The sequence below is a fragment of the Hydra viridissima genome, unplaced genomic scaffold, assembly GCF_058129835.1.
Source record: "Hydra viridissima isolate aposymbiotic clone 2 unplaced genomic scaffold, HvirCarnegie_v1 scaffold_6, whole genome shotgun sequence".
Taxonomy (NCBI): domain Eukaryota; kingdom Metazoa; phylum Cnidaria; class Hydrozoa; order Anthoathecata; family Hydridae; genus Hydra; species Hydra viridissima.
This window is the reverse complement of record NW_028324305.1, coordinates 2,920,872-2,939,752: the sequence shown is the minus strand read 5'-3', so window position 1 is coordinate 2,939,752 and position 18,881 is coordinate 2,920,872. Positions and strand designations below refer to the sequence as shown.

Below are 18,881 nucleotides of genomic sequence, written 5' to 3'. Positions count from 1 at the left end.
CGGTCTGGATATTTTCAGAAGTATTAGGTACCAGTACATGATGAAGAACTTGCAAATAAGAAAATTTTTGAAAATGAATATCTGTGCTTTTCCCCCTGGAGCCTTCAGTAACATTAAAGATACAAGTCAATGTTAAACACCAAAACTTAATGTTTTGAATACTTTCTAAACATGCTTCAGTAGTTTATGATATAAAGTACCACCATTACAGATCCTAATGACATATCTCATAAATATTGGATTGGATAACTGGATTAAAAAAAGAGCTTAATTGCTTTAAATGAAACTTAATTGTCAGTGACTAAACAATATATATAAAAAAGACCAACAAAATTTTCGAGAAAAAAAACATAGGTTTTCAATCGAAGCCAATTTAAAGTTTATTAACACTCTTTAGCCAATATCCTTTCAGCCCGATCGAACTGCTATTTTTTATATAACTTATTTGCAATACTGAACTTGGTATTCAGGGCATTTGAATGTTTTCCTCCTAAAACCTCTATTTGTTTAAATTATACATCTCTAAACATGTGCTCAGTATTATTAAGATGTTGTTGTCATATAAGCAGCTTGCAGTCCAACATTGATAGTTTATTGTATCTGCATGCTACTCTTCTAAAACGTCTTTTCGCATGTTTTCTATAACTAGAAACAATTTTTCAGCGTTATGGAATTGTTAAACTTTATATTAGATTATTGCTAATCAAAGTGAGCATTTAGAGGATATGCACGATTCGCTCATTAAACATCATTCCGCAAATTTTTTGTTCATCCATAAATATTGATAAAGCTCGATTTGTAGTAAACTAATATTCTTCATTAATTAATCAAAATTAATTAATAAAAAATTGACAAATAACTGAAAAATATTCAATTGGAAAATATTATAATTGAATAGTTGATTTTAACGACTGGTTTAATTTTTATTTAAGCATTTTGCAATCCGAAACTGAGTAGTTAGTGTGTCTGCATGCTTCTCTCCTAAAACCTCTTTTTCGATATTTTCTAAATCTCTAAACAAATTTTCAGCTTTTTTGAATTGTTTGTTTTTATATAAGCACATTGCAATCCAGTATTTAGTATTAAGAGTAAATTCATGCCTCTCTCCAAAAACTTCTATTTGCACAAACTCCACATCTCTTAACATGTTTTCAGCGAGATCGTGTTGCTGTTTGTCATGTAAGCACCTAGCAATCCAGTATTGAGAATTTAATGTATCTGCATGTTTAGCTCCTAAATTTTCGTTTTGTATAAACATTACATCTCTAAACATTCTTTCAGCGTCATCGAATTGTTTTTTGGCATATAAGCACATTGCAATCCAGTATTGAGTACTTAGTGTGTCTTCATGCGTCTCTCCTAAAGCTTCATTTTGCACATTTTCTATATCTCTAAACATTTTTTCAGCTTTATGGAACTGTTTACTTTTAAATAAGCACATTGACATCCAGAATTGAGTATTCAGTGTATCAGCATGCTTCTTTCCCAAAATTTCTTGCCGCATAATTTCTACAATTCTAAATAATTCTTCGGCATTATCGAACTGTTGGTTGTCATGTAAGCACCTTGCAATCCAGTATTTAAGATTTATCGTACCTGAATGTTTCTCACCGAAAACTTCCATATAAAAAATTTCTATATCTCTAAAAATTTCCTCAGCGCTTTCAATTTGTTGCTTTTCATATAGGCACATTGCAATCAAATATTGAGTATTGAGTGTATATGCATGCTTATGCCCTAAAACCACTTTTTGTATTGTTACTAATTCTCTAAAAATTTTTTCAGCTTCATCAAATTGCTTATTTTTATATAGGCAACTTGCAATCCAATATTTTGTATTTAATGTACATTCATCCTTCTCTCCTAAAATAACTTTTTGCTTGTTTTCTATAACTCTAAACATTTTTTCAGCGTCATCGAGTTGCTGTTTGTCATGCAAGCACCTTGCAATCCAATAATGAGTAATTAGTGTATCTGGATGCATCTCTCCTAAAACCTCTTTTTGTTTAAACATTACATCTCTAAACATATTTTCAGCGCTATTGAATTGTTGTTTGTCATGTAAACAGATTGCTATCCAGAATTAAGTATTTAATGTATTTGCATGCGTCTCTCCTAATGTTTCATTTTGCAAAGTTTTTAAATCAGTAAACCTTTTTTCAGCCTTATGGAACTCTTTCTTTTTATATAAGCAAGTTGCAATCAAGAACTTAGTTTTTAGTGTATATTCATGCGTCTCTCCTAAAATGTCTTTTTGCAAAAGCTCAACATCTCTAAATAATTTTTCTGCGTTATTGTAATCTTGTTTTTCAAATAAACACTTTGCAATCCAGTATTGAGAATTTACTGTATGTGCATGCTTTTCTCCTAATACTTCTTTTTGTATACTTACTAAATCTCTAAATAGTATTTCAGCGTTTTGGAATTGTTTATTTCTATAGAAGCACATTGAAATCCAATATTGGGAATTTAGTGTGTCTGCATGCCTCATTCCTAAAACGTTTTTCTGCATTTCTTCTACATCTCTAAACATTATTTCAGCATTACCGAGTTGCTCTTTGTCATATAAGCACCTTGCAATCCAGTATTTAGTATTTAGTGTATCTATATGGCTCTCTCCTAAAACTTTTTCCTGCATAACTTCTGCATCTCTAAACATAGTTTCAGCATTATGGAATTGCTTATTTTTATATAAACATTTTGCAATCAAACATTGAGCAGTTAGAGTATCTGCATGCTTCTCTCCTAAAACTGCTTTTCGCATTATTTCTACATCTCTAAATATTTTTTCAGCATTACTGAACTGTTTCTTTTTATAAAAGCACATTGCAATCAACCATTGGGTATTTATTGTGTCTTTATAGTTATCTCCTAAAACGTCTTTTTGCATGTTTTCTGCATTTCTAATCATTCCTTCAGCATTATTGAATTGTTGTTTATCGTGTAAGCATACTGCAATCCAGCGTTTAATGTTTTTTGTATCTGCATGCTCTTCTCCTGAGACTTCTATTTGCATATTCTCTACCTCTCTAAACAATTTTTCGGCGTTGTCAAATTGTTTATTTTTATATAAGCAACTTGCAATCCAGTATCGGGAAGTTAGTGTTTCTGCATGCTTCTCTCCAAACACTTCGTTTTGTTTTTTTTCTACATCTCTAAACATTATTTCAGCGTTACCGAATTGCTGTTCTTCATATAAACATCTTGCAATCAAGTATTGAGTGTTTATTGTATTTACGTGTTTCTCTCCTAGTCCTTCACTTTGTATTTTTTTTAAAACTCTAAACCTTTTCTCAGCTTCATCAAATTTCTTACTTTTATATAAGCACATTGCAATCCAGTATTTAGTATCTATTGTATTTTCATGCTTCTCTCCTAAAACTTCTTTTTGTATAACTTCTACGTCTCTTAACATTTTTTCAGCATTATCAAGTTGCTGTTTCTCGTAATAACACCTAGCAATCCAGTATTGAGTATTAATAATATATGCATGCTTCTCTCCTAAAACCTGTTTTTGTATTGTTTCTAAATCTCTCAGCATTTTTTCAGCTTCATCAAACTGTTTCATTTTAAATAAACAACTTGCAATCCAGAATTGGGAATGTAGTGTTTCTGTATGCTTCTCTCCTAAAACTTCTTTTTGTTTTCTTTCTACATCTCTAAATATTATTTCAGCGTTACCATTTTGTTGTTCTTCATATAAGCATCTTGCAATCAAGTATTGAGTATTTATTGTTTCTTTATGTTTCTCTCCTAATGCTTCATTTTGCATTTCTTCTATATCTCTCAGCATTTTTTCAGCCTCATCAAACTGTTTCATTTTAAATATGCAACTTGCAATCCAGAATTGGGAATTTAGTGTTTCTGTGTGCTTCTCTCCTAACACTTCTTTTTGGTTTCTTTTTACATCTCTAAACATTATTTCAGCGTTACCGAATTGTTGTTCTTCATATAAGCATCTTGCTATCCAATATTGAGTATTTAGTGTATGTATATGCTTCTCTCCTAAAGATTCAACTTGCATATTTTTTAAATCTCTCAACATTATTTCAGCTTCATCAAATCGATTATTTCTATATAAGCACATTGCAATCCAGTATTTATTACTTAGCGCATATTCATGTTTCTCTCCAAATACTTCTTTTTGCATAACTTCTAGATCTTTAAATATTTTTTCAGCATTAATATGTTGTTGTTTGTCATGTAAGCATCTTGCGATCCAATATTTAATACTTATTGTATCTGGATGTTTCTCACCTAAAACTTCCTTTTGCATATTTTCCACATTTCTAAACTTCATTTCAGCATTGTCAAGTTGTTGTTTCTCATAATAGCACATAGCAATCCAGTATTGAGTATTTATGATATATGCATGCTTCTCTCCTAATACCTCTTTTTGCATAGTTTCTAAATCTCTCAGCATTTTTTCAGCTTTATCAAACTGTTTCATTTTGAATAAGCAGCTTGCAATCCAGTATCGCGAATTTAATGTATCTGCATGCCTCTCTCCTAAAACTTCCTTTTGTTTTTTTTCCACATCTATAAATATTAATTCAGCAGTTTTAAATTTTTGTTTTTCATATAAACATCTTGCAATCAGATATTGAGTATTTAGTGTATTTACATGCTTCTCTCCTAATGCTTCATTTTCCATATTTTTTAGATCTCTAAACATTTTTTCAGCTTTATCATATTGTTTATTTTTATATAAGCACATTGCAATCCAGTATTTAGTTTTTTGTGTATCTTCATTTTTCTCCCCTAAATGTTCGATTTGCATTTTTTCTACATGTTGCAGGATTTTTTCTGCCTCACAAGTTAGTTGTTTTTCATACAATCTCATTGCGATATTGAAGTTTCGATTAATTTTATTAATATCTTTTCCCTTCTCATTGAAATCTTCTAATCTGCTGGATGATTCATCTTTAAGGAACTGTAAGTAATTTATTTTGATTCCTGCCTCTATTAGTTTGTCTCTAAAATATTCTTGTTTTGATATTTGATCAGCAGCATTTCCCATTCCGGTCTCTTTGATCCAACTATATTGATTTTCAATTAGATTTTTTAAATTCTCATTAATGGAAACCTGTGCCTCATAGAAACATTCGACGAAAAGCTCACGATCATTGTGTTCTGTAAAAGAAAGAAAAGAATATCTTCATTGTTCATCCTCCTAGAACGATAGTTACTTTTTCTTTCTAATTGTCTAACTTTTAAAGTTAAATGATATTCATGCAGATATCTGGGAATCTCTCAGTCATAATTAAACTAATTTTAAAAATCATTATTTCTGGGTAATGTTTTTCTCAGTTAACTTAATTTTTTGAAAGGTTTTAAAATATTTTTGAAATGAAAAAATATTTTTGCAAAGAAAAAGAGTAAATTTTGATTAACTCAGCATCAACAGTTAAAGAAAACAGGTTTTAACAGGTTCTGAAACCAATTGCTGAAAATGAAATTGAAAAAAAAACCTATACGATACAATAAAATAATTTCAGTAAAAAAAATTACTTTTAAATTATCACTGGTAAACAACTTCAAAGGAAACCTTCAACACTTGACATAAAACTTTCTTTAATTTAAAAAACAGAATATTAATTCCTAAAATATGCATTATTACTTAAATATATATTAATATATATTGTCAAAGACTTTTTTAGAAATGTCACAAATTAGATACTTGTTTTTTACATTACTTCCACAAATTTAATAAGTAATTTTAGGGAATCGATTTTTAAATAAAATTGCATTTAACAGATAGATTGCTTCATCAATCTTTTGTTTTCATGACACAAAGCAACACGTATTTTAATAATAATTTTTCTGAGGTTAACTCTTAAACTAGATGATAAAGAACTTTCACAGAAGAGTTTTTTTATCCTTACATTAATGGAAATGTTCGCCGAATACGTAATTTATGTTTGTTTAATGACTTAATCACTTGTATATTTTCTTGAAAGTTGTAGTGAAAGGTATTTCTGGAGTTTTTCAGATAAAGATAAGATAAACTCAAAAAAGTCCTTTCGATAAATGTAACTTAATTTATATAAATGAAAACTTAATTTTTTCTTTGAGTACTCGAGGTTGATTAGAAAGAAAAGTTGATAAATCAGTGCTCTAAAGATGTAGATTGCATTATCATTTTAAGGCGGAAACAAATATTAAAAGCCGTGTTGATGTAATTTTTTGTAATACAAGTTTGATCAGTTTCTTACAAAAAGCTTTTAAAAACAGCTTTAACAGGTTTTAGCCCAATCATAGTCATATACAAGGGATTTGAGTATAAGTTGCTAAACTCTTATGGTAAATAAATCACCATAGCTTTATGCCTTTAAAAAGCTGCTTTTTGGTTGTTGCTTTTTTTTTTAATAAGCGCATAGAAATCCAATATTTAGCAATTATCGACACATAATCGAACTTATGTATCGATTATGTATCGATACACGACACATAACCGAACTGTACAACCAATCTTTTTAAAATGAGAGTTATTAACAAATCCAAATTTTGTTATAATTCCTCAACAAATCTTTAATCTTTAATGTTTTATATTAGAAGTAGCTGGGGAAATATATAAAAACTTATGATCATATGACAAAAATGTTTTACTACTAAAAAAATAAGTTGTCTTACCCCAGACGTCTCTCAGCCAAAAAGCCTGTTTGTGTAATGGTTCCTTTAGCTTGCAAATTAAATTTAAAAAGCTTCTCTCGTTGCAGTGCACAAGACCGCTAATAAAGGGCATGCAGTGGCACAATCTTTCGTTTTTAATAGTTTCATGAAAATTAACGTTGAATAATACATGAATAGAGGCGCAAAACCTCATTAAAACCAAATGAACAAACTCATATTGTTGACTTACGATTGATTTTTTTATAAAACCAAGCGGTTCAAAACCATTTACATCTAGAACCAAGCCAAGCTCAGTTGGCGAAAGGTTCACTTTTCCTCTAACCAACAGAGCGAAGGCTACTTCGCAGACCTTTAAAATATGCTGCTGGAATATTTGCATTAGCTGAGGTAATGGTTCTTTCGTTTTGCTGTTTTGTTGCATAAAGTGTAGAAAAAGTAGCGCGTGTAGTTCTGTCATAGTTTTGATAGACTCAATGTTTAAAGTGAGCAGCATTGAAGAAACTGCTTTCAAATAAAGTGAAACAGAGAGCAAAGCCGCATTATTACATGATATTGTATAAAGTTTTTCTATGTCAGTCTTTAGAGTTTTACTCTCCAACAAATCTTCTAGGAAACTCTTTGTTCCACTTATGTTAAAACCCATAATTTGCATGCTTGACGCATCTTTGCAATCTTTAAGTGTGCTCCAGTATCTCATTGCAGCAGAGACATTTCCGCTTATAATACATTTACATGTTTCTAAACTAAAGGCATCTTTAAGCACTGTTATTATAGGAATGGTGTTTGATGGTTTATGATTAATTAATTGTTCTATGTAAAGGAACTCATCTAATCCATCTATAATAAACATTGTGGTATTAAACGAAGAAACTTCGTACCCTTTTAAAATATTTTTGTAAAATTTCTTTATGAGTTGTTTCATGCTTGAAACATTTTGCAGTTCGTTGAATCTATTGAAATCGAAATAAAATACAAAGTTTAAATCTTTCCAGTGTAATCCGTTTGACCACTGATAAAGACAGTTTTGCAGAAAGTTCGTTTTCCCAACACCTTTAGGTCCTGAAATCAAAATCAAACGTGAGCTTCTATCAAACACCTCCTCGTACTTTATTTCTTTGTAACTGGTTTGTTTATGACAAAAGTACTCCCATTCGTTAAAGTCATCAGTAACCATCTTTAAGTCTGAATCTTCTACTGAAGCTAACATTAAATTGTTAACGACAGGGTTGGGATCGCTTCCTTGACTTTGTTTATGTCGACATGTCCCGTAAGTATTTTGATAATGTGCTTTCAGCTGGTCACTTGCATCTAAACAAGAGGTATGTGAAGTTACAGGACTGAAATAAATGAACTGCGGAATTTTTTCTTTCCTCGAAAAATCGAAAAATGTAATCTGCTGTCTTTGAATAAGCATTTCTTACACTATCTAACAAGAGTGAACTTTCTTAAAGAAAAAGTAAAATATTTTTGCAACTTTGTTGGAAAGTTAGTATAAATGCAGTCTTTTATTTTTCAATATTGTTTAGATTTTACTTTAAATTTAAATCATTTTTTTATAAATTCAAATGAGAGAGTTATCTCTAATAATGCAGTTGACAAACTGTTCTGAGAGTATTTTATGGACATGAACTTGATAGATGGTAAATAGTTAGTTAGATTTAATTTGATTGAACTTTTTGCACTAAACTTTAGAACAAAAGACTTTTGACAAAAGTTTACAAGCACGGAGTTTTGTTCATCTTTTCTTTGAAGCTTGTCAATATGTTGAATGTGCATCTCATGGGAATGTTAAAACGATAGTCTATAAGAAAGACACATAAATCAAGGTAAATGAATAATTTCGGGTTTTCCTTTACTAAATTTATTGTAAAAGATGTGTTTATGTTTGAAGACTAGCTTTAGATAAGAAAACGCCCAAAAGTAATTCTGAGAACGTTAGCATGTGAAAATCTGTATTTAATTTTGGTTTAGCTTGAAACCGGTTTTTAAGGTGAAGATGGATAAAAATTAACATCATAATCAAAAATTCCCAAAAAAGCGTATGAGTATATTTCAAGTTTATTTTGTTGAGGTTGATACAATAAGGCTTCTGGTATCAAAAAATTTTTAAAAAATTGATTAAAATAATTTGTTTTAAAAAGTGTATATTATCTTCTCTAAATACTTCCTCTTAATGAACAGTGTTAGTTTTATGCAATTTTTGTAAGGCAGCTAATTTTAACATAGAGCAGAGTTTTTAGAGAATGAAAACTGCCATTGGAAAAAAAGCAGCAATTCATTTCGTTAGCTCACTTTTTCAAGATTCTTTGCTTAGTCAACTATACTTTAAGATGTTTGACATTATAAATCATCTAAGCACTACTTTAACGCCGCAAAAAACGAAAAGCGAAAAATATTAAAATTCTTCATTCATTAAGGAACAAATTTTTATAAAAGTTTAATACTTGGTTGAAGGTATGGATAATAATGAAAGTTTAGAAAATAGAAGGTTAGGAGGGATCTTTTTTCTTAGCCAGATAACTTTAAATGTCAAGTTTCTAAAAACAGTACTCATTTAATGTAGAGCCTTTAAGCAGTGAGTTCTCGTGTAATCAAAGCAAATTCAAGCAAGAAATGATAGAGCTTTTTTTAAAAATCACATTAATTAAATATAATACTGGGTGTTTCATAAGTTCTGTACATGCTTTTGATTGAAATATTTAAACAAGTAATAAACATTGATTGTTCTTTATAACTTCATTTAATGATATAATTAATCAAAGTAAAGAAATGGTATATGCGGCTTTTCAACTTTTTTATTCTAAAGCAGCGTTTCAAACGGACTACTACGTTTTCGTAGGATCTTTTACACATGTCTATGTCTATCTCTGCACACGCTTGTTCAATCCATTCATGAAGTTTACCAATTATAGAGGGACTGTCTTTACATAAAATATTCTTTAAGTCGCCCTAAAGGAAGATGTCCTGAGGAGAAAGGTCGAGAGAACAAGAAGGCCAATTGATTGGGCTTCATCTGCCTTTGCATCATTATGCAAACGCTCAATCAAGCCTGCTTCTAACTTGTCAGAATTAATGGGCATCTTGTTGAAAGTATATGCCATTTAGTTTAACTGAAGACGTAAAAACCCTTTGTAGATATGAACCATCTGTGATGGAAACTTCAAAAATGTATGGAAAAATTAGACCATCTGAAGTTACTCATCACCACATCATTATTCCATTATAAAAGTGTTTGTTGTGTCTATTGGAGGAGGCCTAACAGTAAAAATAGAGACTGAATATAGAACCGTTCAGTATTAATTGGCACTTATATGACCAAATCATTTGGTTTAGCAAGTTGGAAGTTTCTTTAAAATTTGAAATTATAGTCTCACAAAATTCCATTCTTTTGTCCAAATCATCTTCACTTAGCTCTTGTACTGTACTTGGTCTAAATGATCGAAAGCCTACTTTTTGAATAGCACGATAATGGCTGCTTGTCCTCATCCCCATTTAGATAGCGGCCTTTTGAATAGACAAATTCTTCGTTTCTTCAACCATATCTCCAATTTTTTCAATTTTTCAATAGAACGAATCATTGTGACACTGCTTTTCTTCATAAACTTGTAAACCAATTATCAAATCGTTTTCTCATGAGATGATGGAATAATAAATAATTTCTCCGTTGCCTTCTGACATCTTGAAAATTCTCAAATTTGTCAAATAAAGATACAATTTGAATTTAATTTTCAATCGTAAGTCGTGAAGTTATGGTTTTTTTATATATACATAAGGCTTATCTGAAGATTATTACACTGACTTTGTTGTTTGGAATGCTCCTCAACTTTTGTGCAAGCCACATGCCAGCAATATAACTGCTATTTTTGTCCCAATTATTAACTTTATTAAAGAGATTGATTTGAAAACTAATTCCAATCTGGGCTCCTCTGGTTTCTTGTTTTGTGACTAATTTTGTAGAAAAAGTTTTTTTAGATCAACTTCTCTAAGAAGTATCAGAAAAAGAAAGTGCTGCAACAAAAGTTCATGATGCTTCGAGGAATTTATGTGACATAAAAACACAAAAGAACTTGCTACTTTCAAGACCAATTCTAAAAGGAAGTCTTGTTGTTTATAATATCATGGAAGAATCCCTAGAGTTAACAAAAATACAACCAGCTTCTATAATTCTCGTGAAATTCTTGAGATTGTTATTAAAATATTGTATGCGTATTTTGAATTTTGTCATGGTGAATATAGTGGCTATTGATCTTATCTTTCATTTCGTCTTCTGTAAACTCTTGGACGGCGATCAAAAGTTACAAGGCAAACTCTTGACTCATCAGTAAATAAGACCTGTCCCCAATCATGTATTTCCCAATTCATACGCCTCCTTGCAAAATTCAATCTGTTCCTTCGATGGTCTACAGACAATCTGGGACCAATAGCTGCTGCTGAGGTCGAAAATTTAAAGCACGAACTCTTCTTCTTATGGTAACTTGACCATTAGCAGGTCCATGAACCTCTGCAAGTTGTATTTGGAGACTTCGTGCTGTAGTGAACCGTTCTCTCAGTATTCATAGCATTAAAAATCGGTTCTCCACGGCGTTGGTAGCTCGTGGTCCGCCTTGGCAAAGTCGTCTAGCGTGATCAATGGTCTCTCCAAACCGTTGTAGAACCTTACCAACTGTTGTATGAGACACTCCAAATTTTCTACTAAGTTCGCGATTTGTTAACACTTCGTTGGAAAAATTAACAACTCTACACATTCATCACAACTTATATTTGGTCTAGAACGCTGAATTACGAACAGATCTGTTGCTCAAATGACAGTTATCTTTTGCACTGTTAAAACAGTTTAAAGCCAACACATACTTTTCTTTTAGAAGTGAGGTTTAATTACAGCAAAACATGCTACTTTTGAAAAGCTGTTATAACTTCCAAGTTAAATAAGGGAAACGGAATAAAACTTACAAAAGGCGTAACAATGAACATTATTATCATCTTTGTAATTGATAAATCCAGGAAATACACAATAATTTTCAAAATATGTCGGAATTTATAAGCGGTGCATTAATTTTGCGCTTAAGTGTATATAAGCGAGTATAGATAGGTTATTCACTTGACATAAAATGTGAACCCGAGCATATATGCCGCAACTTATTATCTATAAATATTTTTCAGAAAGAATTCTTAAATGAGTATATATTAAATATATGAAGAAAATGTTTTTATATTGTTGTTTTACTTTTACGCATTATTGCTTCTGAAAGCGAATTGCAAAAAGCTGCTAAAAATTCATTATTGTTATTTGCATAAAAAGAAATATCTACATAAAGCTTTTCCCATTAGACATTTTTTTTTTAAAAAAAAAACGTTTTGTTTTAAAAAACGATAAAGCTTTTCACAAAAAAACTTTGCGGAACTTGTATTTTAATGTGACGTTGTCTTAGATACCAATATTTCTTAGAGATATTATAATTTAATGACGATGTCAAATACTACCAGGATATTCTTTTTCATAGAAGATAAATGTGTTTTAAAAAGTCCATTAAAAAATGGAGCTTCACTTACAAATCATTTGGATCTCATTCAAAATATCTTCTCTACCCATCAGCGTAAGAGACGTTTTGACCACAGACATAAAGTCAGAATGATTTCGTAAAACGAGCAATCTAAGTAGCTCGTCCATTCTACATTGATCACAGTGTTTATCGAGGTCGATATAATCAATAGCAGCTTGGGAAAAAACAGCATCATGTGCAAATCTTTTCCACTCAGAAGGTATCTTATCAACCAACATGGATTTTATTCTGGGATCCATGATGAACGTGTCTGAAAAAATACAAGATGTTTGTATTTAAGTTTTAACAAATCGATTTTTCATAATTTTATTTACACTAAACATTTTAAGCCGTTTAAAAGCATCGCAATATTGTTGAAATATAGTTGTTAAAAAACTCTTGTTGAAAAATGCTTACAATTTAGATAAGATAAGCCGAACTTATCAATAATTAACTCCTAGTAGTGCGGAAATGGAGCTTAAACAAAAATATTGATTGAGATTTCACTGGTTCATTGCCAATTTTAAAAAAAACACGGTAAGTGGAACCGGGGCTAGTTGGCTACAGTTATAGTTTTTTAATTCTGTGTGTTTCCGGGTGAGTATTTTTGAAAATATCAAACTGGATTTCAAAAGAATATAAAGTCGGCAACCATATTCAAATGTCAAACCCTATTTTAAAAAAAAATTGGTAGAACAAAAAGGGCCTCCAAAAAAGAAAGAAAGGTGTGCGAACTTACCCCGTCCCGGAGTGAGTTACCCACACCAGCAGGATTAGTTGACATAAAATATAAAAAGAGACAAGTTTAATAAGATTAACCATCGTTTTCAAATGCATCTTTTTTATTGAAACTGATGATAATTTTTCTCCAAAAATATATTTGACCATAACTTTTTTTGACCTTAACTTTATTTGCCCTTAAGTCAATATAATATTTAGAACAAAAGAGTAAATATTAACTTCATTATTATATAATATGAGTAGTGACAAATACACTACTTATCGTCACCATTACAATTGTCACAAATATGTGTAAAATAATGTTTCCAATTATGCAGGACTCATTGATTTTTTGCGAGAAAACTACAGGCCAATCGGGCCATTGAGCCAAATATGAGATTGTAGTATATGTTTGAACTGTTCACTTGTAAAGAATTTGTTTCCGAGGAACCTTCGATATTTTAAATGTGGTACTGACGTGTTGCATCAAAATATTTGAAGCTGCAGGGAAACGAGTGCAGGAGTGAGGAATCTGCGCCACCTCGCTTCTTAACAAGGGTGGAATTAACACATTATCATTTGTTCATTTAAAAGCTGATGGTATGGTATAGACAGCTATGGTAGACAAGGGATGTTTAAATCAAAATTTTTTGTCCAAGAATCAACGTAAACGCTAAAACTCTCCAAAGGCAGAAACGCTTGAAGGAAAGGTTCATCGATGCATTGGATAAGCCCTCTATGCATCGCTAATCAAAAACAGGAATTTGCACATATTTTTTAGTAATTTTTTATATTAAAACTTTTTAAGTTTTTCATTATTCTTTCTTTTTAAATTCACTATAAAAAAAATTGTTTTTTAATTTTTTAACCTTTTGATATTTAAAGGATTTTTTCAAGGTTTCAAAAAAACTCCTATTTTTGTTAACATTTTTTCAAAGTATATGATAAATTTTAAACTTCTATATTATTTTTATGCGAATTTAGAACAATTATATATTTAATTGAATGTAATATTAGAAATAGAAAAAAAGGTTTTTGCTCAAAGCACTTTTTTGTTGCTTTTTTGTTTTCTTTAACATTGATTGATTTCAGCACATGGTCAGAAAGGTCGACTTTTTTTTTTTTTTAACAAAATAAAGCTTTTGTGAATTGACTTAATTGCTATGCAAAAATATTTAGAAGACCTCTGTGACAACTGGCTTTAAAATAATTCTTACTATTGTGAGTTTTATTCAAAAACCGGTTTAATTTTGTGTTGTTTTTCTGAATGGAAACTCGGTATATGAGTATTAACTCGGTATATCAATATTTTATCTTAGGACTCTCTGTTTTAACCTTTTTTTTGACTAAGTCTTACCTTCCTATGGCTTTGACAAATTATCAAAATGGTACTTTCACTCTTCGTCAACTTTTATTACATGTTCCCCGAAGGCATATTTTCATAAAAGTGTTTGAATATCTTTAGAAAGATGAAGATAATTTTATTAAAAATTTAGCACGAGGAACGCGATAACATATTATTTGTAAGGTGGGAGATGATGGTCAAAATAAACAATTTGAGTTTCACAATGCAGGAACTAAAATGAGAGGTGTGGATGATCGCAATATGTATAGTATAGTGTTTGTCCTGTTGGAGTTTTGAAATGGGAAATAAATAACATGGAAAAATTGTAATCCAACCCAGTGGGCATGCATCGTCCGCGCGGCGTCCGTAGGACGTCCATAAGACGTCCAGGCGTCCTTGGGACGTCCGTGGGACGTCGTGCGGACGATGCATGCCCACTGGGAAACAGTCCAAATACAACCCGTCACCATATCTTTGTTTTGCATAAGAGATTGCTTTTATTCAGGATGTTTGAACATTTATAAAATGAAATCTTTTTTTAAAAAACCTTGAGTTTACACCTCATGACAACACTTTTGTTGTAAATTAAAGTTTGTCAACTATTTATACCACAACGAATGATGGTGGATTCGGAGCATGGATTGGGACTTCAACACTGTTTACAAAATCTCTGCAGTGAAATAACAAAGAAAAATTCTACCAAAGAATAGCCATGAATTTTTCGAAAGCCAAAAATAAGCCAGCTGTGATTAGAAAAATTTTAAATTTGGATACCAGTATGATTAAAGTATTTGTATTAACAGTACAACCACATGACCGGATATAAAAATTTTCAAGCAGAAGTTTTAACGTTCGTTTGATCTTATTTCTAAATCTTAAAAGCCATTCAAAATTGACAGTTTGTGTATATGCTAGTGGTGGCTGATCTGATATTTCTGAGGTCTTTTCACACAACGCAGTACGTATGTTTTTTTTATGTTTGCAAAAATTTAAAAATAATTAATTGTCAGAAAAGTTGAAAAGATAAGAATCCCAAGCGTTTTGCATTTGAGAAAGAATTTTGTCACTCAGCTTTAAATTGACTCAATTTTGAAGGCTTGTTGAAAATATTAAACATTGTTCCACATAAGGATTCCTAAGACTTGTTCAGAACCTTAATTTTAATTCCATTTTAGTTATATCTATTTATTAGAGTGAATACAATTCTTTGTTGAATGCATTATTATTAGAATAAGAACTTTATATTAGACTTCTAAACTGTTTATTATAATAATGAAACTTTTAACATTTTAAATTTTATTGTTTATTTTTAAATAATTTAGGAAGTCAATGAGTAATGGTTCATATGAAGAAAAGAAATCAAGAAAGTATCATAAAATCTTGCTAAGCAGCTGTAATTGATACGCAACTTTTAAAAAATGCTTATTTTTATAGATACATATTAAAACCCTCAGGTTTTTTAACCAAGTGAAAGGAGACCTTTTCGGCGAAAAATGACACGGACAAAAGATTTTGAATTGGCGATAAAGTTTAGCTGAAACTACCAAATGCGATGCGCCATACCAAGTGGCAGTCAGCTATAATAACTTGAGATGCGTTGAACGAAACCATAAAAGTGAACGGTATTCGACGTCATGGGAAGCACACCAGACCTCGAAATGATACTCAGTTGTTATGAACTATCCTTAGCTTTTAAATGGAAATGAGTACTGACACTTGTCAAGGTAACGCGGAAAACATAAATACCAAATTAAAAGTGTGCTAGAAACAAACTATGAAAGCATACCTTCCTTTGCGACAGAGTAGTCGAGAACGACTTCAAAGTATCTTGAATGCTATCTCTACGATCCGTAAGGATCAAGGAGGAATAAGATTTCGTTGCGAAAGTTTGTTGTTGCAAAAATAATTGTAAATAAGTGTTGGCTGTAAATATGTGTTGGTTTTTATCGCATTTTTGATGGTTATTATCCGGTATAAAAGAAGGAGAAACATTGTAAAGGGGGGTTTTTTTTTGAAGAAAATATTGTTTTCATCTCACCGGTGTGTTGCGATATAACTACAGGTATATTTTTAGAAAATGTACCAGCACAAACCAAATAAAAGCATTTCTCATCATCTAAGTTATTTAATGATTTTGACTTTTTTCTATTACATGCATGCTTCTTTTACTATTTGGCTTTTTACTCGTTTCAATTTTAAACTAAACAAACTTTTTTCTTTTCTTTTTCTCTTCTAAATCTAACTTTTTCTTCTTCGCAGATTTTTTTGTCTTTTTTTTAAACGCTCATATTTGATGAAACTGTGGAACTGATGACCATCCATTTTCTTCCCCTTTTTATTTAAAATTTTTTTGTTACTGAAGTTTTTTGAATGGTCTCAAAACTTCATGAGTTAAAATTGCAATCGACTTATCTGGATTGAGTACATCATTATTGCCAGAAGATGAGATAAGCCAATATGGTTCTAAATCTTTTGAGCAATTTTCTTCTGGCATGTCGTTCTCTGATATTGTTAAGTCAACATGAGTAATAGTGATAAGAGAAGTCATTCCTTTGATCTTCAAGTATGTTTGAGGAAATGATGAGAAAACTGTTAAAACTGAACTTCATTCATCTAACAAGAAGGGTTTCTCAGTAGAAGTTACTCGTCCAACTTTTTTAAAGCATTTACGAGCTACAACATAATCTTGAGTTTGAATTGTGGTTACAAGAGTTTCATCCATATTCTAAATATCTCCACTTTCCAGCTTTTAATGATTAAGAACAGATTCTAAATTGTAAAACTTTCTAACTTTAGTGGGAATAAAACTGGAAACACGTGCTTGATTTGATGCTTCAGGTTTTCTTATTGATAGTATTTTGTGTCTTTTGAGATAAGCAGTGAACCAGTCTTCTCTTGCTGCTTCATTTAGCCCAATTTTGTGGCATTTTGTGAATATTAGCTTTTTCTATACTGGAAGGTTAGTTTCCTCACTTCTTATGGAGAAAGCCCTAACAAATGTTAGAAGCTTTTGTGAAATATTGTGCTAAAAGATCTTTTTGTAAATTGTTGAAGACCTAGACAAATATATTGATTAAAGTGTTACAAATGTTACATATATATATATATATATATATATATATAATATATATGCATAAAAAAGCCTATGTCTACCTTTCTATATTTGATATAACCTAGTGTTTGTTTGGTTTGTTGTTGTTGTTTTTTTTGCAATATTGGCACAGGCTTCTTGCAGGAATGTTATAGTCTTTGCTGTCTTCCGAATAGACTTTTCTCCTACTAAAATAGCATCAATAGCATTTTTTGTTAAATTCTGAGGAATTATAGCCCTCTCTGTTTTTCTTTTGTAATTTCGCATGTCTTTTGATCTTTAGTATCATATAACTTTAGTGAATTTACGGCTAATGTGAATAGGGGTAAGTTTCAATAATTTAAAGGGCCACAGATCCTTTAAATTATTGAAAAACACAAAGTATGACAAGTTCGAGTGAGCCGTAAAACAATTACATCTATTCGAGTTTACATGTAGCTAATGTATGTATGTATGTATGTATATATGTATGTATGTATGTATGTATGTATGTATGTATATATGTATGTATGTATGTATGTATGTATGTATGTATGTATGTATGTATGTATGTATGTATGTATGTATGTATGTATGTATGTATGTATGTATGTATGTATGTATGTATGTATGTATGTATGTATGTATGTATGTATGTATGTATGTATGTATGTATGTATGTATGTATGCATGTATGTATGTATGTATGTATGCATGTACTATTTCTTTTTAAAATTGCAAAAGTAACATTGTTACGAAAGTTACAAAATTAATAAAGAACATAAAAATCGCTATAACTCCTATAACTACAAATACGCTAATTGTCCTGATACTTTACTAGAAGATGAATTTGTTAAGTAGGAAGGTTCCATGTGAATTCTTAAAATCTCTGGTGGAGTACTCCTATGTTAAACGAATATGTCAACTTACCCCTGCAGCCAAATAACCCGGTCTCCTCTAATTTTATCGATTGGAAGGAAATGATCTTGTTGATCAATTGATGGAAGTATTAAAAATGATTGCAATTAATTTAGAAACGTAGAAACGATATTAAAATATTTAGCGCCTTTCTGGTTTTGCAGCCAATCGCGCAATTTTTTTTGGTAGATTCAGAAAAATCTTTGACCGAAACGGAAAAATATGGTATCCATTTTCATTTTTGACAAATGAAAATGCTCTAATTCACATTTGAGTCTTTCAATTTTTCTATAAAAACGACGCTGCTTTTAACTTTATTTTGTTAGATTCGAATGTGAATAAGAGTATTTTCCATTTGCCAAAAATGAAAAGTACTCCAATTAAAATTTGAAAAGAAACGCCGGCTATTCTTTATAAGTTAAAAAAAAAAAAACCAATAGAATTAAAGAATATAAAAGCGAGAAATCAAATATTATTGTCTTATATTAGTTTAAGCTTTTATATTCGAAATTTTAAAGTTATTTAAAAAAAAAAAAACTCACCGGTACGCCACTTATTCTTGTTACGCACGGTTTAAAGAATTTCTTATGAGCTCAAGCAACGAAGCAAAAAATCACGCTGACGTCTCTTAAAAGTCACTGAAATAACACAATGA

At 30.7% G+C, this 18,881-nt stretch overlaps 1 protein-coding gene across 2 annotated transcripts; it reads right to left on the bottom strand.

Moving 5' to 3' along the window:
* Positions 1 to 271: 271 nt before the first annotated feature.
* LOC149886629 (uncharacterized) lies at positions 272 to 18,881 on the bottom strand. Of its 2 annotated transcripts, XM_090090601.1 has the most exons (4): positions 18,769 to 18,881; positions 12,184 to 12,444; positions 6,634 to 7,941; positions 272 to 5,133 (listed from the first exon to the last, which is right to left on the bottom strand). In XM_090090601.1, exons 2-4 carry the CDS (start codon positions 12,431 to 12,433, stop codon positions 2,084 to 2,086), a joined length of 4,608 nt encoding a protein of 1,535 aa, XP_089946727.1. In that variant the 5' UTR covers positions 12,434 to 12,444; positions 18,769 to 18,881; the 3' UTR covers positions 272 to 2,083. The 2 variants fall into 2 exon arrangements, with proteins under 2 accessions (XP_089946727.1, XP_089946728.1); XM_090090602.1 differs by lacking the exon at positions 6,634 to 7,941 and having other exon boundaries at positions 18,769 to 18,846.

Bases quoted from the DNA above. Each gene is read 5' to 3' on its own strand.
- LOC149886629 (XM_090090601.1), bottom strand. From the start codon at position 12,433: ATGGATCCCAGAATAAAATCCATGTTGGTTGATAAGATACCTTCTGAG. The intron at 7,942-12,183 runs GTAAGTGAAGCT...CCTCTTGTTTAG, and splicing joins GAATGAGATCCAAATGATTT to ATGCAAGTGACCAGCTGAAA. The intron at 5,134-6,633 runs GTAAGACAACTT...TTTCTTTTACAG, and splicing joins TTGGCTGAGAGACGTCTGGG to AACACAATGATCGTGAGCTT.